Source organism: Tamandua tetradactyla, chromosome 9 (assembly GCF_023851605.1).
Source record: "Tamandua tetradactyla isolate mTamTet1 chromosome 9, mTamTet1.pri, whole genome shotgun sequence".
In the NCBI taxonomy this organism is placed as follows: Eukaryota; Metazoa; Chordata; class Mammalia; order Pilosa; family Myrmecophagidae; genus Tamandua; species Tamandua tetradactyla.
Window position 1 is genome coordinate 37,357,234 of NC_135335.1, and position 21,859 is coordinate 37,379,092.

At 50.6% G+C, this 21,859-nt stretch overlaps 2 protein-coding genes across 11 annotated transcripts in view; one reads left to right on the top strand and one right to left on the bottom strand.

Annotated features, from left to right (window-relative positions):
- Positions 1–13,867, top strand: part of VGLL4 (vestigial like family member 4) — a 211,920-nt gene extending 198,053 nt beyond the window's left edge. For all 10 annotated transcript variants that reach the window (XM_077116548.1, XM_077116551.1, XM_077116550.1 and 7 more), the window contains 3 exons: positions 3,945–4,167; positions 10,571–10,691; positions 11,198–13,867. In XM_077116548.1, the coding sequence (XP_076972663.1) occupies positions 3,945–4,167; positions 10,571–10,691; positions 11,198–11,466 (613 nt within the window). In that variant the 3' untranslated portion in view covers positions 11,467–13,867. The remainder of the gene's footprint in view (positions 1–3,944; positions 4,168–10,570; positions 10,692–11,197) is intronic.
- Positions 13,868–14,837: 970 nt separating this feature from the next.
- ATG7 (autophagy related 7) overlaps positions 14,838–21,859 on the bottom strand; it is a 300,207-nt gene continuing 293,185 nt past the window's right edge. Inside the window, exon 19 of the mRNA XM_077116532.1 lies at positions 14,838–15,060. Coding sequence (XP_076972647.1) covers positions 15,028–15,060 — 33 coding nt within the window. The 3' untranslated portion in view covers positions 14,838–15,027. The remainder of the gene's footprint in view (positions 15,061–21,859) is intronic.

The following is a 21,859-nucleotide window of genomic DNA, read 5'->3' on the forward strand; positions in this document are numbered from 1 at the left end:
CTCTTATCTGAGGGTCTGTAATAAAGTTTCACTCACTAAGTTTATTTTTCAGAAACTTAAAACTTCCAGATTGTTTCTATGCCAGATAAGCCCTGAAACTCAGAGGCACCAGTCCCCAAGATATCAACTGGTTACATTTCCCTACTCCATAATGTTGACACCTCTTTTTCAATATGAAGAAGTTAGAATGGCCATTCCTCAAATGCCTCTGAAGATTGGGAGAAAAATCAGATGAGAGGGAGGAGTCATACCAGAGAAGAAATGTATATATTTTTAAATTTTTATTGATAAAACAACATACAAGCATATACATTCTTAATGTGCAAACATTCCATACATGGTGTAATCAATGGCTCACAATATCATCACATTATTGTATATTCATCACCATGATCAGAGAAGAAATATTTTAACAGATTATTGTGACTCCTGAATCACCCTATTGATATTTCTTGGTCGTCTCTAGTATTTTAGAACAGCTAGAAGGAAGTCTTGACATTGTGGAACTATAACCCATACCATATTTCGAAATTTGCTCTATAATTACTTATTAAACTGTACTTTGAAATTTATCCCTTTTCTGCATATATGTTATATCTCACAATAAAACGTATTTTAAAAAGCAAACCAAAAAAATGCCTTTGGAGGGGTTGGGGGTGAATTGGAATTATTTGAAAATTCTCCAGGGTGCAGGTAGCATACATGGAACATACTGGCTAAGCTGTTGGACCAGAACAATCTCATCCATGATTGTCTTTTCTTTTTTCTTCTTCTTTTTTTTTGTTTTGTTTTGTTAGCCACACATGTAAATTTTAATTTTCTTGTAAGCCACATTTTTTAAGACATAAAGATAAGCATGTATTTTCTTATATTATTAAATACATTTAAAATAGAATTGTCAACATGTAATTAATATTTAAAAATTGAGATATTTTACATTTTTTCTATACAAAATCATAAAGTTTTCTGTACAAAATGTTAAATTTGGATGTACATTTTAAACATATACATACACAGCACATTAATGGAAGATCACAATTTCTTCCCACCTCTCTCTTTTACTCGCTCCCTCCCATTTCCCCATTTCTTCTTTCCTCACCCTCAGGTCTGTTCCCTGCAAGATCTCTAAACCGTCGGTGGGAAGGGCAGAGCTTCTAAGTAGCCAAGGGGTTTTCTAAACCACTCTTGCAGTGCTGAGAGATATTCTGCCCAGCAGAATGGAAAACCATGGGCATGATTAGCTGTTAGGCAGATGGAGTCAGAGAAGTAACTGGTTAGCCTTTTCCTTGCTACCCTGAGCTCTTTTAAAGAGAAGGAGCTCTGGAATCGTAAGATTTCAGCCTCAAATCCTGGCTCTGGCTCCTACCAGCAACATGGGTTTATTTAATAGCCTTAAAACGGCTATAAAGCGGCAGTAATACCCACCTCAGAGTTTGTGCAGGGATTAAATGAGGTGGCACAAATGAAAGAGCATAATAAATGCTAATTCTCTCCTGCAACCACATATATATACATATATTTTTAATACAGTTTTATTGAGATATATTCACACACCATACAAACCATCTGAAGTACACAATCACTGGCTCACAGCACACGATTGTCTTAATGTACTGAAAAGTTTACTTACTCATTGCTTTTAAGTCATTATGTATAGTCAACCAGAGTAAAAACAAAACAAAACCCATTAACTGAATGCTTGTGCCCTATGAATGCCCACTAGTCAATTACCCATCATCAGAAAACTAAGCTTAGAGCTGATTTGGACTCTCCTAACACTCAAGGATTTTCCTGCAAATACTAGGCATCCTTGTTTACATCGGAATAACGTTTGATCCCCATTTAACCTCCCCCCACCCCCATGGCCAGGGCTCAGGTGGGTGAGGTGGCTTGTCCAGGATGGCGCTGCAGGACCAGACCTGGGACTGGGCACGGAGGCTGCCCCTCTCACCGCACATCCTAAGGCTGACTGCTCGTGGCCCCGAGACTGCTCGTGGATGCGCCTAGTACCGCCCCTGCCCCTGCTGCCCGCCCGCAGAGCCCCGCTCCGTGGCGCCTTGCTTTCCTTCTCCAGTCATCGAGTCCCTGTGTTTCTTCATTCATTCCCAAAGTCACTGGGTGCCTCCCGTGCACAGGGAGGGGACTCAGGAGGAGGTGAGACTCTGCTCTCACAAGCTCAAGGTGGCAGTGGGGGGCATAGATAAAGAAATGGTTGATTATAGGGATGCAGCTGGCTCTAGATTAAAGGTTTGCACGAGGCACTTTTGGGGTTCAGGGTCCAGCACCTCACACTGTCACCATGGCTGGGCAGGGTCCGGGGGGGTAGTGAGAGGCTGGTGGTGGGCTCCACCTGAGACCTTGAGGACAGAGGGCATCACGGAGACCTAAGGTTCTTGTTGTAATCCCAGAGAAATGTGTTTGGGGGTGTGCAGCCGGAGATGAGGATGGACAAGTAGTCAGGGCCAAAGTGCAAAGGGCCTGGGGGCTCATCACAGTTTCTGGAACCTTCTCTTGGGGACTGAGCTGCTGAGGAATTTTAATTAAGAACTTGATATGGCCGGGTTTGCTTTGTGACAAGATTTGCTTTGAGATGAGGGCGAGTCAAAAGCAGGAAGCTTGCTTCTGGTTAGTGGCCTGCTCCCGTGTGGTGTGCTGTTGTAGTGACAGGCGTTCTCGTCGGGTTGGGGACTGGATAAGGGGCAGGCGGGGCCTCACTGTATTATTTCTCACAACTGTGTGTGGATTGACAGTGATGTGTGCCTGTCATTCATCTGTGCGGGTCTTCCAGTCTCTCTGCATAATCCCACAAGTCTGTATTAGCTCATCCGGGAGGCAGGCTGTGGCTTTTTCTTTCTCTGTGCAAGCCTGGGCTTCGCCCCTGGTACAGTGGGTCATCTAATGTCACAGCAAGACACTGAGAATAGTTTGCTCTTCTTAAAGAAAAGTCACTGGTATTGTTATTGATCTAACATTTTTAATTAAAGACTTGATCATGAATGATTTATAAAACAAAGAAGGTTGTGCTGGGGCAGAGAACATGGTGTGTAGGTGGAAGGGGTCGCGGGCAGAGGCAAAAGGGCTCTGGAAATAAGATAGGGAAGAAGTGAGAACCTGGGCTGAGCCAGCAATAGCATTTATGGGGTTTTATAGGCTGTGCCTTACCAGTTTAACACTGAAACCCACTCTGTTTTGTGTCATTCTCTAATAGGTGCAGTTAGAATGGATGAGGTTGCTGGTAGGGGCATTGCTTTGTCACTTCTGTGCCCCCCATAGGTGTGACTGCATGGCAGCAGCCCACGTGAATGCGGGTAGATGGAGCAGTCAATGAAATGGGCTTTCCTAAAACAAATGGGCTTTTGTAGTATATTCCAAATGGTTGGCTCTGCACAGGCTGCCGGCGCTCCCAGGCTGAGCGCACACACGGTGTCCCAGGGGAGCTGCGGCCACTCATGAGCCAGGACCCTGGCCTGTTCCTCCTCTGGGGAGGGGGTCGTCAGGGCATCTTCTTCTTAGTCCTGCTGGAGAGACAGAATGAGCCTTTGGGGACTTCAGAGCAGAACCAGGGACATAGGATGCCTTCAGTTAGTTCTGATCTTGTCGTCCTGCCTGAATGGCAGACCCTTGTCTGACCACGCCGGCTGTGAGCATGTAGGCTAGGAGGTGTCATGCTCAGAGCACTCGAGTTTATTTTATCGAAACGCTTGGATTGTCTGGTCCAAGTTGCTTCTCCGCCAGTATAGAGGGTGTGGGGGCATCCTGGCTCCTCACCTCACTGGCAGGCATTTGCTCTGCACCCCCACAAAATGGGGGTGATTGTACTATAATAGTGTTTTCCCACTGCAACGTAAAAATCAGATGAGTGTGAAGTGCCTGGCCCAGTGGCAGTGTCACTGCCATTCGGCGGAGACCGGGCCCCCCGCCTGAGTGTCATGTCTCTTTTACAGGAACAAGACAGCCAATGGGGACTGCCAGAAGGACCACCGGGAGCGGAGCCGCAGCCCCATTGAGCGCGCCGCGGCCCCCACCATGAGCCTGCACGGCAGCCACCTCTACGCGTCCATCCCCAGCCTCTCCATGGAGCAGCCCCTCGCCCTGACCAAGAACAGCGTGGACGCCGGCAGGCCGGCTGGCATCGTGCCATCCCTGGTGCCCGTGGAGCGGCAGCAGGTGGCCTTCGTCCAGTAGGGTCGGCCTCTGGGGAAGCGGGGGGACCCGGAGGGAGGGCCAGGAGGAAGCTGGTCCAGGCGTGGCTCTCTGGGGCCTCGCCTCTGCCCTGAGCCCCGGGGAGTAGGCAGAGGGACCCTTCTAGAAAATGCCACCTTGTGTTCTAATTCCTACCCAGATCCCCTGGGCCCAGCCTCTTAGTACTAAACGGCCTTGGACATGGCACTTGGTGTCTTTGGGGCCTGGTGCCACTCTTTGAAAAATGCAGGGCTCCCTCCTGTCAAGAGTGGGTGTTGTGTGGTTGTTGTTTCTGACGGCCTCCATTGGCAATTCTGTTTCTGTTAGGATTAATTTAAGAATCCTAATGGAAATCCTATAATGTGCCCATTATAAGGTCACACCGACTTAAGTGAAATGTCAGGTTTCTTTGCTTTGGCCCAAAATGCTGTAAAGTCAGTGTGGTACAGAGGTTACCGTGTGCTGATCAGAAATGCATGATTGACAGAGTGAGTTTTATTTAAGTATTTATTTTATTTATTTATTTATTTTATTTAAGTATAAATTTATTTATTTATTTATTTAAATAATTTATTTAATTATTTAATTAAGGCAAAATAAGGAAATTTATTATTACTTCATGAACAGTTTGCTTGATAGAAAAAAAAAGCCTTATCTTTTTCTTAAATGGGGTAATGTATAATGAAAAGAGGCATTAGCATTGAGGATGTTTGGAATCCCTGCATGTGACAGTGGCTTCTCTCTCTCTCTCTGAAAGCTCCAGGCCCTTGTGCAGTGCCACAGCCTAATTGGGCCCTCACTGAGCATTTGCCTAAGGCATGTGTGTGTGTGCGTGTGTGTGCATGTGTGTGCGTGTGCATGTGCATGTGCGCTGCTTGCACCCAGCAGCTCTCGGAGGCTGTTCTGCCCTGGTCTGGCTTGTGGGCTGGTCCTGGGAATTGGGAGAGGCTGTCCCCTGGTGCTTATGAATTCTGGAAAGCTGATGAACACCAGCTGCACATCCTACCTTGGGTTCGGCCATCATAATGGGGTCTAATAGACACCTGCTGTGTGCAAGAGCCTATGCTAGAAGCTGGCTAAACAAGATCAGGTGTGTCATTCTCAGGGAGCTCACAGTTTTAATCTGGAAGAGAGACAGGCGATCAGATAACTGATCTAGAATATTTTACATATTGTAGCAATAGGCAGCCACTGATTTATTTTGATAGGAACCTGGGGCCAAGTTATTGCCAGATGGCGGTCAATTGTCCAGTCACTGGATTAACACTGACCATGCACCAGGCACTTAGTGAGATGCAGAGCTCTTTGTGTAGGACGCAGCTTCTGCCCATGAGGAGCCAGAGGTCAGGTTAACGGGTGTGTGGCGAGACCAGTGGTGCAGGGTGCTAGAGAGCATGTGTATGGGGGTGCAACGGGACCCCAGAGGGCCCGGCATTCTCTGCATATTTAATGGGAAGTAGGCTTACCTCTCACTAAGACTCCTGTGGATGATGGGCCCCCAACAATGGCCCATCTTTAGCTGCCAAAAAGACTGCTTGGAGCAAGGGAAATGATAAACATCCAGAGCCCTGGGGCAGCAGGTGGGCTGGGCCATAGGTGTGCACTGCTAGGACTCAAGTGTGCAGAAGGAAAGAATTAGGACCTGTGTCTGCAGAGGCCCTGGAAGGTTTTTGAGCAGTGGAGCAGCACAGATGTGTTAGATCTAGTCTGTGGCCTTTGGTGGCAAAGGAAGTAGCTCCTGTGAGCCCTCGGGGGGCCCCTGCCCTACCCTTCCTTTAGCATCTGTGAAGCTTTTGTTGTCTTGGATGACACAGTTCTGGTCACAGTTGTTTTGTGAAAAGTGTACATGGGAGAGTGACCTAGGTTCCTGGCCTATGGCCACACAACGGGCTTTTCCCAGCCTGTTACAGGCACTGTGAGGCCGTTGAGCAGGTTTTCTAGGAGGGGGAACCTCGAAGGTCCCGCCCTCTCTTGCCTGTGTTCTTGTGAGATTCCTGGACAGGATGGAGAATGAAGCCAGTGGCCCTGCTCCACGCTGACCGCTTTCCTGGAGAGGGCAGAACAGCTTTGTCTCCTTTGGCGTGGGAGCCACTGGTGCAGCTTGTAAGGTTGGGGGTAGGTGGCGAAGAGCAGGCGATCGGGCCGCTGCTCCCCGGCTGCCTTCATTGGGTTGTGTTCATCGAGCCCTTTCCTGGGTCCCCGTGGCCTAGAGATAAGCTACAACCCCTGCTCCCACTTTGATTACTCAAATGTTTACTGAGTCTGTTCCAGGCACAGTGCTGGGGACACAAGGGGAGCGGGACAGGGTCCCTGTCCTGCGATAGCCTGGAGGCATCCGCCCGTTTCCAGTTCTTGGCCCATTGCCGTCAAGGTGGCTGTGGTGGGGAGGTTTGAGTGTCAACCCACAGCTCCGAGCAAGGGAAATGATGGTGGGGAGGGCGCTTCCGGGAACGCCCAGGGGCCTGGGGCAGCAGGTGGGCCGGGCCCCAGCTCTGCGGGGCAGACAGGGAAACTGTGAGTCAGAGCTCTGGGAACGGGGACAGGAAATGTCCCGAGAGGCATGCCTGGGAGTCTACAGAAAGCGTCTCCCCGTTTCATGGCCCTCCCTGCAATGGCAGCTTTGAGGTTGTAGAGGCTTCTTAAGAAAGGTACAAAGGATACCATAAGGGTGGCCTTGGGGGCTGTGGCAGATGAGAGGCTGGATAAGATAAAACAGTGAAAACCCAAGGGATGGCGAACACCAAGGGGTCATCCTTGGGCAGCCTGGGCTTGGTTCAGACAGTGCATAGGGATCACGCATCGCTCCCCGGGACCCTGCCACTGGTTTCCTATGTAGCCTCCAATGGGTTACTCCTTTCTGACCTTCATTTTCCCTAGCAGGAAGTGAGTGCTCCCACCTGGAACTGTGAGGTGCTTTGAGCAGAAACCAAACTTGCACGGAGTTAGGGATGAAATGTTCGAATTTAAGTTTGGAAGATGGGGAGGTTTTGAGCATCCCGGGAGAGCTTAGCTGCGCCCCCCCCCCCCCAACAGCCACGGCATCGGGGGGGGGGGGGAGACCCAAAGCACTGAACACTTGCACATCTGTGGGTCTTCAGTGGAGAGCATTTTATTTCACCTGATCTTAAAACAGGAGGTATCCCAATGATCGATACCAGGTGTGCTGTTGGAATCTTCTTTACGCATGCTTTACGATGGCCTCTCAGCAACTAAATGTCTCACTCTGCTTATCCCCCCCCCCCCCCGCCCCTGAGACAGGCAGAGCATTTTCTCCTGAACGTGTCAGCACTGACGGAAAGGGCTGCATGTTGAGTTCATTCTTCTATGACATTTTGCATTTCTTCAGCTTCTGCACCCCCTTGCTTCCTTGCAAATGAGCCCCCACTTTCCAATATCCAATTTGTGTTGGCCAGGACCCTGGTGGCAAGGAACAGAAACTGCCATGGGGTGGCTTAAGCACAAAAGGAAGGGAGTTTTATTGGAAGGACCCTGGGCGTATCCCAGATCCCAAGGTCAAGTGTACAGCCAGACTCAGGAAGGAAGGGTGGGGCCCAGTGCCTTCTCCAGAGAGCTGGAGAAAAGGCAGGACCCTCCTCCATTCCTTGGCTCTGTGCCTGCCTGGGTCACTCCATCCACCTGGCCAGCCCAGGGTGGCTGTCCCACAGCTCCTGAGATCCACGTGAGACCAGCCTGTGCAGAATCTTTTCCTGAGTTTAGTTCAGTGGTCGACTGACCACGTTTGGGACAGATTCCTGTCCTGGCTCCATCAGTAGTGAAAAGGGAAGGTAAGGCTTTATGAGCATGGCCGCCTGGAGGGATTGAGAGAGCCCCTGGTCTTCAGGCTTAGAGAGCCTTTAGCAGGTGGTCCCTCAGCCTGCCCCTCTTCTCCAGTGTGTGTGACCTGCCTCGAGGACAGGAGCTCTTCTTGCATGTGCCTTGGCCCAGGTTCTTCACCTCAGTCTGTCCTTCAAGCCCCGTCAGGTGTTGTCATTCCCATTTCCTGCACGAAGAAAGAGAAGCTTAGAGGGACGAAGGCCCTGGCCCAGGGTCCCACCTAAGGCGTAGAGAACTGGCATCCAACCCAAGTCTTCCCGGCCTCAGAACCCATGCTCCTCCCTTTGTGCCAGTTTCGTTGGTGCCATGAGGGATCCTACCGGCTCCTGTGGTGGTTTCCTCTCCACTGGCTGAGTGCTGTTACTAACCCCAACCCCCCCAGTCCTCCTCTCCTGTAAGAGGACTGAGCCACACCTCCCGCTGTTTGGGGTATGTGGGATTTCTGGGCCCAAGTACAGTTCATGTCTTTCTTAGCCCTTTGCCCTCAAGTCTCATTGTCCTTGTGGATGCAGATTTTCTATCATAGCACAGCATTTTGCTACCTGGGGGCATCTCCCGTCATGCAGAGGTTTGATGCATAGGCCATTCCCATCTCCATACAGGCTCCTGATTGCACTCTTTAAAGGAAAGGGCTGGGACAAGCCCCGCTTTCCCTGCAGCTAGTACCAGTCATTTGTCCCTTCGGTTGTGACCCTGTGGCCAGCTCCTTGCTAGTTGTCTTGGGATTCAGTCCTCTATCTTCTCTGGGGGCATCAGGACATGCCTCTCCTAGCTGAAACCTGAGGAGGTTTGGTTTCATTCACAAATATTTTCTCTCTCAGGCACAGTAGCCAAGATCTGGGGATCCAGAAATACTGCATGGTCCCTGGTGTGGGGTACACCTGGTCAAGAGAAGGAGACAGGTGCTAGGTGGCTGTGGGAGCCCCTGGATGGGCTGGTTTGCCAGAAACTTGGTGGGAGTGGTTATAAAAGGCTTCACCGAAGCCATATCAGAATAGGATTTTAAAGGATGAATGGAGTTTGCCAGTTGACAGGTGTAGGGGGTTCTGGGGAAAGGAGAGAGAGAGAGATGTAAGCAGGGTAGGTTGGGTGAGGCTGGCATGGATGTAATTGTTAGGCTTCATCTCCTTCAGCCAGTTCTGTCTCCATCACAATTTGTATCATCATAACAGAAACCAGCTTGAGCTGGCTGTGGCTTCAGCAAAAAAAGGGGAGGACAGAGTGGTTTGAACAGTGAATAAAAAAGTATTTGTAAAGTCCCCTTGGGGGAATGGTGAGAAAGGGGGAAAATTCAACTTCCCCATTTGGAGAATTCCTGATATTCTTGCAAGCAGTGGGGACAACCAAATCAATAGGCTGAGCCCCCAATGTTGGGATTTGTTCCTATGAAAGTTATCCCTGCAAAGGATAGACTAAGCCTATTTAAAATTAGGCCTAAGAGTCACCCCCAGAGAACCTCTTTTGTTGCTCAGATGTGGCCTTTCTCTCTCAGCCAACACAACAAGCAAATTCACTGCCCTCCTCCTCTCTACATGGGACATGACTCCCAGGGGTGTAAGTCTCCCTGGCAACATGGGACAGAAATCCTAGAATGAGCTGGGACTCAGCATCAAGGGATTGAGAAAATCTCAACCGAAAGGGTGAGGAGAGAAATGAGACAAAATAAAGTGTCAGTAGATGAGAGATGTGAAACACAGTCAAGAGGCTATCCTGGAGGTTATTCTTAGGCATTTTATAGGTATCCCCTTGTTAGTTTAAGGTGTACTAGAGAGACTAGAGGGAAGTGCCTGGAACTGCAGAGCTGTGTTCCAGTAGCCATGTTTCTTGAAGTTGATTGTATAATATATAGTTGTCACAGTGTCACTGTGTGATTATGAAAAACCTTGTGTCTGATGCTGCTTTTATCAACAGTATTGACAGATGAGTAAAACATATGGATTAAAAATAAATAAATAATAGGGGTAAAAGTAGGGGGGGAGGATACCGGCAGCATTCTAGGACATGTACCCTGAGCCGTCAGCCTTGAGGAAGCAGGGACCAGGCAGCCCTGGGGCCTGAGTGGTAGGGCCTGGTGGCCCTCTGTGCAGCCTGCAGCCATTTACGTGACTTGTTTCCCAGCTCTCAGCACCCCTCTCAGTTCAGATTCCAGGGGGGAGAGCCAGAGAAGGCTGGACTGATACTAAACAAGCCTAGACTGTGTCACTCTGATCCAGAGAGCCAGGACCAAGGGCTGGCTCTTCTACTTCGTAAAGATAGGACAGCTTAGGAGTGGGCTGAGCTCTCACCCGTGTGAGTTCCCCAGCACGCATGCCCCCGGCATCTCCGCGCACTCTGGTTTCCAGTCTCAGAGTGGGGTCTGCATGTGGGCCTGACTTTAATTTGCCCCTGGTCTGGAGTGGCACTAGGATGGGCTGTACACCAGATTTTTCATTTGGTGAAATGAGGTGGGGGCTGGCTCTGCCGGCACTTGGGCTTTGAGGTCTGGCCGCAGTGACTCCTGCTTCTTGGCCTCCACCGGCCATGCTCACCGCAGCCCCGCTCCCTCTCTCCCCAGAACCGGCCCTCGGTCATCACGTGTGCCTCTGCCAGCAACCGCAACTGCAACCTGTCCCACTGTCCCATCGCCCACAGTGGCTGCGGGGCCGGGCCGGGCAGCTACAGGAGACCGCCGAGCAGTAAGTCTCCCCACTGGCCCCAGAGCTTGTTTTTGGGGTTGAAAAGAGTACTTTTTGAGCACTTATGTACCAAACATTGTGCTTGGCTTGGGTGGCAAGTGGGAACGAGATATGTAACGGTCCCTCGTATCCAGGGGCCTGTGATCTAGCCGGTGGGGAACAGTATTTGTTCTAATAGAGTATTTCTAAATGGTAATGGGTCTGCTCCATACACTGCTGACATCTGACCGCATCGTCTCTGAACTCTGACCGGAGCCCCGGCGCGGCTGGGACGTCGCCATTCCCCAGGCCGGGTGAAGTTGCGTGCCTGGGCGTGCAGTTCACGTGGGGCGGAGGCAGAGCCTCTGTCCCCGGAGCCCGCTGACCTTGGCAGTCTGCCCCGCCCCTGCCTGCCAGGACCTGGTGGTGACGGGCCCCCCGCGGCGCTGCGGCGGGCGTGGGGGTGTGTGTGTGTGCAGGGGCCTGACCGGCACAGGCCCTGACCGCCCTCCCCCCTCTCCGTGCAGCCGCCGCCTGCGACCCCGTGGTGGAGGAGCACTTCCGCAGGAGCCTCGGCAAGAACTACAAGGAGCCCGAGCCAGCCTCCAGCTTGGTGTCCATCACCGGCTCCGTGGACGACCACTTTGCCAAAGCCCTGGGTGACACGTGGCTTCAGATCAAGGCGGCCAAGGACGGTGCGTCCAGTAGCCCCGAGTCCGCCTCGCGGAGGGGCCAGCCCTCCAGCCCCTCGGCCCACATGGTCAGCCACACCCACCCACCCTCCGTGGTCTCCTGAGGCCGGGCCCTTCGGGAACAAGGCGTGGATCTGCATGGTTTGCCTGAGCTTTGAACAGTCCGTGCTTAAAAGCAGCAACGACAGAAAACCCAGAAAATGTCACTGGGGAGGTGGGGAGGGTGTGGGGGGAAGGGTAGGGACCGTTTATTTGCAAAAACCACATTGTTGGGATTTTTTTTTTCGTTTTGTTCTGTTTTTGTACTTGCTTGGCATTTGTGCAAGGGTGCCCTCCAACATGACAGCAGGATAGAGGTGGGTCACCTGAAACACAGCGTCCTTCCTTCCTGCCTCAGCTACCAAAGAAACCTCCGGTGCAGGCCTGCCGCCCCCCGGGCAGGGCGGGCTCCACGGCGCTCCTCAGCCACGGCCACGGCGCTGGCGATCCAAACGCTCTCTGCTTTTCCATTTGCTTCTCAGCCCGGGCTGTGCGTGGCTCAGCTGCCCTGGCGCGCTCTGTCAGTCCGCGTGTGTGTGTGTAAATACTTGAAGAGGGCTGTCGTGTCTGATTTGCACTATTGGAGGAGGGTTAAAGTTGCCTGCCTGACAACTTTACGGAGATGCTAGTACTCTCGAGGGCAAACTGCTGAAAAAAACAAAGGGTTTAAGGATGACATTTCTGACCATTTATGTGGGGTTTTTTGTTTGTTTGTTTGATTTTGTTTTGAATTTAGGCAAAACAGCTTTGGAAGGGGAAGTCTCATACAGGTTATAGGTCTTTCTCTAGATTTCAGGTGCTTGCAACCGGACTGCAGATTACCAATCACGGGCATTTTACCTTTCGTAGACACTGCAGTTTGTTAGACTAGAGCTGAGGTTGGAGGATTCCATAGTGCTTTAAAAATACGTGATGCATGTTTTAATGGAGAAAAATAGCTGGTTTCTATTAATGTATAGACAGTAAACAGAAATCTTAATACTTAATAGCTTCTTTTCAGAATTAGTTTATTTTTGTCAGTTACATCCTAGGTATACGTACTGCTGGTACAGTTGTACTCTGAGATTTGTATTTGATAATCACTTTCCTCACAGGTAGTGCCGGGGTCGGCCGTGGAGGATGCTGGGGCTTTGGCTGCAAGGCTGGCATTTTTTTTTGTTTTTTTCCTCCCTGTCTGCTTATTACCAGCTCCCAGGGGAGCTGGGGTTTGTGTCTTCTGACTGCCCCCCCGCCCCCCGAATGCTCTTGGCTGAACCGCAGATTCGTGACAATCTGTGATATGGTATTTTCTACGCTTCCTTGTAAGCTGGGGCCAAGGCAGTGTACATTCCTCTGACTTTATACAGTTATTACCGCATTTATTATCATTTGCTATATTAATAGCTACTAATTAGAAGTTAGGTGAAGAAGAAAGCATGACAGACGCAGCTGTGGATGCTCAACAGCTTCTCATCCCTTTGTTAAATGAACCTTTCTGTCCCCCCCCCGTGGTACATTCCAGCCTCGCCCACTAGAGGGCTCAGTCACCTGGGGGGGGCGCGGCCCCCGCCCACCTGCTGTGGACACATGGACGGGGGAGCCCTCTCGAGGCTGATTTTCAGCATGAGAAAAATAAAGGTTTTACTGCTCAATTTGGAAAATTGGCACAGGACAGAAAGACTGGGGTGGGGTGGGGTCCGAACTGTGGTCCCAGTGTGGCCGCAGGTCTTTTTCTAAAAGCAGAACGAACAGCCCTTCTCTCGCCCTGCACACCCGTCTCCCTCCTGTCATACTGGGCTTCCAGGCTTTGGCATTCGGGCCCCTATTTTCTGTAGGAAAACTTGTTGAGAACACTTTTTTTATATAGGTAACTTTAAGACCATCATTACGCTGTGCGTAAAGAATGTACAGAGAAATTTGTAGGTATTTTTGAAGAACAATTAATTTGTTAATGATATGTAGCTATTTAATTTTTTCCCTTTCCTATTATAATCATTCGTATTTTTTTTGTTTGGGGAAAAAAAAAGTTGATCTTTTTTTGTTGTAGATGTGTCTGTAAAAGTGCAGGAACACAGTTATTCTATGAGAACACTGCATCTGCATTAATAGCCACTAGTTTGTTACTGCGGCAGGCTACTGAGCTCCGCCAGGAAGACAGCCCACTGCCGAGGCCGCCATGGAGGACGGCGGGGCCCCTGGGCGGGGCGCGGGCGCGGGGAGGGCCGGGCGCTCGGGCAGAGGCGGGCCGCCAGCATCTCCCTGGGAAGGAGCGGGCCCCTGCCCGGGGGGGAGCCCGGCCGTCGGCAGTGCGTTCTGCACCGTCTCCGTGTAACTCTGTAATATACCGTTCTCTGTGGCCTGTTTTTCCTGGAAGAAGAAGAAGAAAAAAAAAAGGTTTGGCAGGCCATCTTTTTTTTTGTACTTAAAAGTAGCCTTAAGAACAATAATAAAGTGCTCTTAAACCACAGCCTCCTGTGGGTGGTCCTTCCCTCCTGGAGGGGCGGGCGGGGGACCTGGTGCCACCGCCAGGGCAGGTGGGGCGGCCCCTGAGCCTACACCCTTGGCGGCACCCCTAGGGAAGCCCCCTCTGAGCTGCAGAACCGTTAGCTGAGGTGCCTTTCTGTTGTAGGGAAAGCAGCCTTTTAAACCTCACCTATAGGCCATGCGCTTTTGTGAGAGCCCCAGACTCGATTCCGAATTTGGCTGTGAGCCTGAGACAAAAAGATGAAGCCGGGAAGATAAGATGAAGTGTGGGGAGGACACCTCCAACTCCTACTCCACCACCCAGGGCCCGGGGATGCGCCCGCCTCTGGGTCCCCACCTGGGACGGAGAAGACAGCCAGCCACCCAAACCCACCAGGGTCCTCACCAACAGGCCAAGGCAGGCACACCGCCAGCCAGCCCCGGCCAAGGGCTGGCATCAGACCCCCCCCACCTCAGCCCCACTCCTGGAGGCCCCACGGGCGGGAGAAACGCAGCCTGTGCTTGGCAGGGGGAGAGTGGGCCCTTCTTGGAAGTAGCATGCCCAGAGGGCCGGCCGATGGGCAGCGGGGTGGCTACCGGCTCCTGGGCCCTCCCGTAGCAGGGGGCCTGGCCTGCCCTCAGGAGGCACCATCGGGTGACAGAACTCCGGTGGAGTTCTGGGCCTGGGTCCCCTTCTGAGCCGCAGCTCGGCTCTCCTGCCCTCCTTGCACACGAGGACCCCTGCCTGGCCAGTGCAGGCCCCAGCAGGGGAGAGTCTGGGCCAGCAGGTGGCAGAGCCGGCCGCCCTGGGTTTGCAGGGCACCGTGGAGCTGGGGTGCCGCGACGGCTCTGGAAGGAGCTGGCTCCTCTCGTCCCCTCATGGCCTGAGGCTCCTCCCTGTCCTCATCCCACCCCAGGGGTGGGGGGGCTTCACTTTCAAATTCTTGCCTCAACCAAGAAAAAACTGCTCAGGGAGGGAACCAAATTCCCAATGTATAGCAACACCAAAGCCGAGGTTATTATTTAGTTCAGACTCGGGCAGGGGGTGGGGAGGGTGGAGAATCATGAGCAAAGGGACGAGTCCTGTCCTCAGGTGTGGAGAGGAGGGGAACCATAGCCCGGGACGTCCCGTCCTCTCGGCGACCCGGAGCCTCTGCGGCGGGTGGCGGTGGGTGGCAGTCCCTTCAGATGGTCTCCTCATCGCTCATGTCCCAGATCTGCATGGAGGAGGGAAAGCAGAGTTGGTGAACTGTCCGGCAGCGCCCATTGCTGCTGCGATGAAACTGAGCTGTCACGAGCACGAGTGGCAGCGGCTTCCAGCCAAGCAGGGACCATGCACCCCTCGCGCTGGCCGCCTGGCCCGCAGCTTCGTTGTGAGTTAAGGGTGGACACCCTTGGTTCTTGTATAATGAACTCAAATCTCCGAGAAGTTCAGTAACCTGCCGTAGGCCTCAGGAGTGAGTGAACCGGTAGGAGGCGTCGGGCTGGGTTTGCACCAGGGGCTGAGTTCCTGCCTCTCCACCTCCGCCCCCCTCTTTCCCGAATGGCCGCTGCAGCACAAGCGGCCACCTGCGGTGGTTTCCGTAGCCCATATCACCACTGCGCATACGCTGGCAGATCTGCTTCCTTCTGGCTGTCCCTCTCCTCTCCAAAAGGGGTGCTGCAGGAGGGCAGGGGCTCTCGGGTTTGGCCGTCCAGGGGTGGGTTTGTAGGGGGAGGCCCAGCGGCCCAACAGCCTCGCCCCCAGCCTGCTGCGCCGGCCCCTGTGCATGCGGCCAACTGGACCGAAGAGGAGCATGCTGGACAAACAGACGCTGAGGCACCGGCTTCCCTCATGGCGAGCCTTCCCCCTACCGGTCCCAGCAGTGGCCTGGAGCAGGGAGCCTGGGCAGAGTCAGATCTTTCCTTTGTAACCGTGGGGTCGCACACCTGGTGGAGGGGCGTGAACATGGGGGAGCAGGGCCACCCCGCAGCCTCACAGTCAAGAGCGCGAGAGCGTGCGTGGGTGAGGCCCGGCAGTCAGATGGGTCCCCCGGGAGGAGCCCCCGGGCCAGTACGGCAGGTCCCCAGTCTCTTTGGGTCCCCCGGGAGGAGCCCCCAGGCCAGTACGGTAGGTCTCCAGGCTCTCTGGGGAGCTGGGTCCTCAACGTGTGCCTTCAGCCTTTCAGAATTCCTAGAACTGGTTGCACAAGGCCACCTCGGCGCTAGCAGAGCAGAGAGAGAGGGAACAGCGTGTTTACACGGGGCTGGCCCAGGGAGGGGGGAGGCCCGGCCAAGGTAAATATCAACACCAGCTTGGCTTTCAGAGTCAAGGATGTGGAAAATAAATACAGTGAGAAGGAAATTCCCTCTCTCCTGAGGACCCAGAGGCCTGGGCGCCAGCAGGGGAGAGGCTGGATGTCCCACCTACCCCACATTTCTGTGCAGACCCTGCCAGGGCATTGGGAGGGGATTGCAACACAAACGCCCAGCCACCCAACTGTGACTTCTCTGAGCCCAGCTCCACACCCAGCTTGCCACCAGCACTGCTCACACAGACTGCGGAACCCTGCAGCCAAGGGGCCTGGGATGGGCCGGGGGTGGGGTGGGGGAGACTGCATTTAGGAAATCCTAGGCCGCATCTTCCAGTTCTGAGATTTGAGTGGGAGAAATTGATCAGAGGGTTCAACTGGCAGAATTCATTCCATTCTTCTGCTCATTCGATAATCATTCAATAAATTAATGGAGATCCTCGACCCTACCCCAGTGCCATCCAAATATTCCCTCATTTACTCATCACTAAAACTATGAGGCACAGGCAAAGTTGGAAACACACACAGAGAGGCAGGGCAACCTGACCAAGCTCACACAGCAAGTAGGCCACAGAGCTGGGAGCGCAGGCCTGTGGGAAGGTTAATCACGTGAACAGAAAGTGTGGTCTCCAGAGCGGGGTGGACTTCCTGGAGGAGGTGGCTGAAGAACAGAGGCCCACCAGCCAAGGGGAAGGAGGCTGAGCAGGGCCCTCTAGGACCTCCTGCCCAGCTTCTGAGGGGCTACAAGGCAGGGCATGGCCAGGACAGGGTCCTGGCAGCCATGGGAGGTTCTGGGTGGGGGGCAGATTCAGTGGAAATAGGAAAGTAGGGCCCCTTGGGGAGGTTCTCTCCATTTTGTATCTGTAAAAGAGCTCAGGGCATGCGTGGCCCGGGCTGTGCAGGGATTTAAAGTGAGACAACCCAAAGAACTTATTTATGACCCCACTCTGCAGAGGGGGTGATGGGTTTTACAGAACAGCTGGGTGATTTTCCAGAGCGACTTCCCTGGGCCAGAGGCGGGGGACCTGCCCGGGCAGCTTGTCCTCTGCCTACCTGCCGGGCTGCGGGAGGTAGCATCTAGATTTTATGCCCCGAGAAACAAAGCTGTCTCTCCTAGCAGGACAGGGACGCCCCGGGGGAGGGAGGGCGGGCGGCTGGGCTTAGGTCCCTCTGCACCGAGACGGCCCGCGGGGACGTGCCCTGATGAGTGAAGCGTGCATTAGATTGGCAAAGGCTTGTTGAAGTGTTGGTGCTTGGTTTGTGCAAGGGCCCTTAAGTGAAAACACTGCCGGGAGGAGAATAAGCCAGTCCCATTTCCCTCCATAGATAAATATATTTTCCCTTGTATCACTAAAAAAATTTATTTCACATGATTTGCAGCATATAGTGTACTTTCTTGAGAAGGAAAGAACTTTTGCCCCAGTTCATAATATAAATTAATGCACAAATATAGAGCTGGGTTAAGAGACAGTATTTCTAGAAGCCCAGACGATTCGTCACATACAAAAATACCCATAGAAACCAGTCTTTTGCGTACACAGTGTGGGGGTGGGTCATATCTCTTTGGTTTACTTTCTGTATGATTTTTTTTAAGTGACATTGATGTAATTTACATACCTCAGTAAAGCTGCTTTATAATGGGTCTTTTCTGTAGGTGTGTTTCGAGATAAAAATAGACATTTTTTAAATAATGCTATCTCAGGAAACGCACGTGGAAAAGATGAAACTGTTTCTCGTGTTTGTGCTTTTTTCTAAGAATAAATGAAAATAAAAAACCAGTGGCCCTCCCCCAAAGCCTGACAGAAAGGCAATTTGCACACATTATCTTCATCTCAGAGGAATGCTGCTCCGGTAAATTCAACAACTGTCCACATTTTAATGGAGACTTTTTGAATAAACTCTTTCACCCCACAGACAGCGGCTGCGCCCCAGCCCCGGGAGGCTGTCCCCAAATCTCTGAGGCGGGGACGCTTCTGAGCGCAGGTCTGCTGAAACACGATGCATCTATACTTTACAAATTCTGACGGCGGATGGCTTGGGTGTATTGAAAACTATAGAAATTCCATCCGAAAACTATTTAAAAATTTTTTGAATCATACTTTGGTAAATGATGACAAATCCAGGACCCATGCTAAAAGAGGCAGGACCCCCGGCAGTTACAGTCCAGGCCAGAGGCCCCCCCACCGCCCCCTGGGAACGGCGCCGGGAATGAGACAGAGGCGCTGTGCACCCTTGCTGCTTCGGGAAACGTCTCAAGTGGTTTTCATTTCCACCAGAAGCTTTAGGTCGAACGAGATCCGGCTCCATCCCTGCCCCTGTGCATTTCTGCTTGCCTGGGGATGCTGGCTGCTGCTTTTTTTTTTTTAGGAGCTACAGCAGAGAGGTTACAAGCCCAGCTGTGAGGTCAGACTGCCTGGATTTGTCCCGGTCCTGACCGTTTACTCTCCATGTAGCCTCGGGCAAGCCACCGAACATCTCAGAGGAAAACGAGGGGTCATGATCAAATCTGTCGTCTTCTAAGGTGGTTGTGAAGACTGAATGAGCGAAGGCCCGGGAAGGGTCTGGGCCGGGGCCTGGCACACAGGCCTGGGCAGGCATGGACGGTGCACTGGCCTGAGCGTGCCCTATGCACCAGACACTGGAGCGGCAGCAGAGCTGGTTCATGAGCTCAAGGATTGGTGGCGTTGCCCAGAGCAGGGTTTTAAAACTTGAAATAGAGGCAAAGAAGAAAAAGTTGGAGGTTTCATATGAAAATCCAGGTATCTGGCTTTTCTAGAAAAATCAGAAAGCTCCGTGCAGGAGATCACCAGCTTCCCAGCCTTTCCCAACTGCCCCACTAGCATTTTGTAGGTGCTGTTATTTTCCCTACCTAGCAACTTCGCTTGTTTACATTGATGTGCCGGCCCCTGTACACATTTTGCTTGCAACCTTGGTATGCAGTGATGAAGGAAGTAAACACGGTCCCCTTACAGGAGTTTCAGGGGCTGCTGTCCCCAAGGAGGATAAGACGAATGTCTCTAAGGAGCCCTTTACCCAGAGAAACCTGTAAAATCTTGCCACACTATAGAAAGAGTTATCCCCCTCGGGCCTCGATGGAAATGAAGATCCTCAGGCCCTACCCCAGACCTCTAAACTAGAACCTGCATCTCCAGGAGCTCTCCTGGTTTGCACATGAGTGTTGGAGAAGCCCTGCTCTGGGCCGCAGAGCCCCCAGGGGTGGGAGAGGCTGAGCCTGCTCAGGTTGCAGAAGGGCCTGGCAGGACAAGGGCTGCAAGAGGAAGTCCCCTGGCTGTCATTACTGCTGCTGCTGTCACTCGGCTGCAAGATGGCTGGAGCTGGGGGGACATGCTGCTGGGGTGGGGGGTGTGGGCAGTGGACACCCTCTGCCCCTAGGTGGCAGCTGCCAGAATGCACTCACCGGGACCCCTGTGCTGCCCACACTTAAGGCCCTAAGGCTGCTGAAGGAGGGCTGGAGGCGTGAGCACAGTTCCTCCTGACTACAAGGCAGTGTTCGCCCTCCTGCTCCCATACTTTGTGTGGGGGTATGTGTGTGTTTTATATTTTTTAATAACGTTTGTAATCCAATGGACACACAAAACAAAACTGCATTGAGAAAAACAGTCTCATAAAGTAGTGTTAGGAAGTTGGGGAGGAGGTCCAGGTAACAGGAGGGGAGGGATGGCCAGTCTTTTTGTACCGGTGCTGTGTGACACTTCCCGTGCTGTGACAAAGCTCACTTACACAAATGAGTGACGATATGAAGTCTGAGCATGAAAAAAAAGATTTTCTCTGAAAACTCTCATTTTTGGCACAGATTCAAAAAAATGTATGTCGGGGGAATTTGATTTAGGTCAGTATTATATATATTTTTATATATTATATATTTATATATGCATACTTCCCAAGTTCTGCATATCCCACCAAGAAAGGAAATTAACTATCCATCTGCTTGCTGTTTTTTGATTGTAAACTGTACATCTCACGTGAACCAGAGATGGTGGTGGCAAGAGAATTAAGGAAGGTGACATCCAAATGAGCAGGAAGAGGGGAGAGGGTGGGGGCCATACTTTTAAAAAAAGCAACATAGCCGTACAGAGTTTTAAAATATCCAAGTCCTAAGGAAGAGGTAAAATGATCTCTTTTTGCAGAGGATAAGAAAGTACCACGTGAAAACCCAAGACAATAAATGGTAAAGTGAACCATCAGCATATTCAGTAAGATAGCAAGATGCAAAAATTAATGAAAACAAAAATTATGGCCTTCCTGTATATGACTGACATCCAATTAGAGAGAATTATGAAAATGGGAGAAGAACCCATCTATAAGTGCAATGAAAAAGATGAATTACTTGGGGATAAAAGCAACATGAAATGTTCAAAATCTATACAAAAAAACCTTTAAAGCTGTCCTGCCACAGTGTTGATTTGTGAAAGACATAAAAGCAAACTGGACAGTATTTAAAAATTGCATTAATTTTTTAGAAATTCAGTTAAAAAAAGGCTAAAACCTTCTTTCAAAAAAGGCATCTAAATGTGTTCCTAACTTTGTAATACGGGCATAGGTTTTTGTAACCAATAAAAAGAGAAAAAACTGCTCTCAAATATGATAAAATCTTGAAGAACAGGCGGGCCACGGTGGCTCAGCAGGTAAGAATGCTTGCCTGCCATGCCCGAGGACCCAAGTTCGATTCCCCGTGCCTGCCCATGTAAAAAAAAAAAAAAAATCTTGAAGAATGCATTTCAAAAAAATAACTTAATTACTTGATTTTGTTTTCTGTAAGAAACAGCAACCACAGTAGAGATGAATCTTGGAAAAAAAAAAACTGGAACAAATGGAGAAATACCCCTTGATTTTTCAAAGAGCGAGTCACATCATAAAAACGTCATTTTCCCCAAAATTAATATGTGAATTTAATTAACAATCTCAATTTTAAAATTTCAACAAGTATCTTTCCTGGAGCTAGACAAGCTGGTTCTAAAGTTTATATGAAAAAAAATAAAGAATATCTAGGAAAACATCTGGGAAAGAAGAGCAACGAGGAGCTTCTCCTACTATATATTTAAATATATTATGAAGTCTAATTTAAAAAGGGGTTGTTACCATAAGAATAGACAGATGGTCCAATGGAACAAAATGACTCCAGAAATAGAATAGAACGTGTAAGTACATATGGAAATTTAGTATGCTAATGATACAGGTCTGGGGAATCTGATTTCAAGTCATTAGAAAAAGATGGACTTTTTAATAAATGATATGGTGACAAGTAGAAAGTCATTTGGAAAAATACGTAATTGATGCCATGCCTCACACTATACATAAAAATAAACTCCAAATGGAACAGAGAGCTAAGTGTAAAAAAGAAATGAAACCCTACAAATACTAGAAGCAAACATGGGTGCATTTCTTTTGTAACTTGGGAGCCTCTGAACCAAAATCATAAGCAATAAGAAACTGATACCCTAGTCTCTGTAAAAATACATGCACGCGCACAGGTGCAGTTTTGCTGGACAAAACCACTGTAAGTGAAGCAAAGAAGACAACTAATGAACTAGGAGAAAACATCGCAACATGCCACAAAAGGCTAATCTCACTAATTAATATAGAAGTAGCTCTTTAAAATCAAGAAGAGAAAGCCCAATAAACTGATAAAAAGAAAATGAGCCAAAGACACAATTAGATATTTCACAGCAAAAGACAGGCAAATGGCTCTTAAACATAAGAAAAG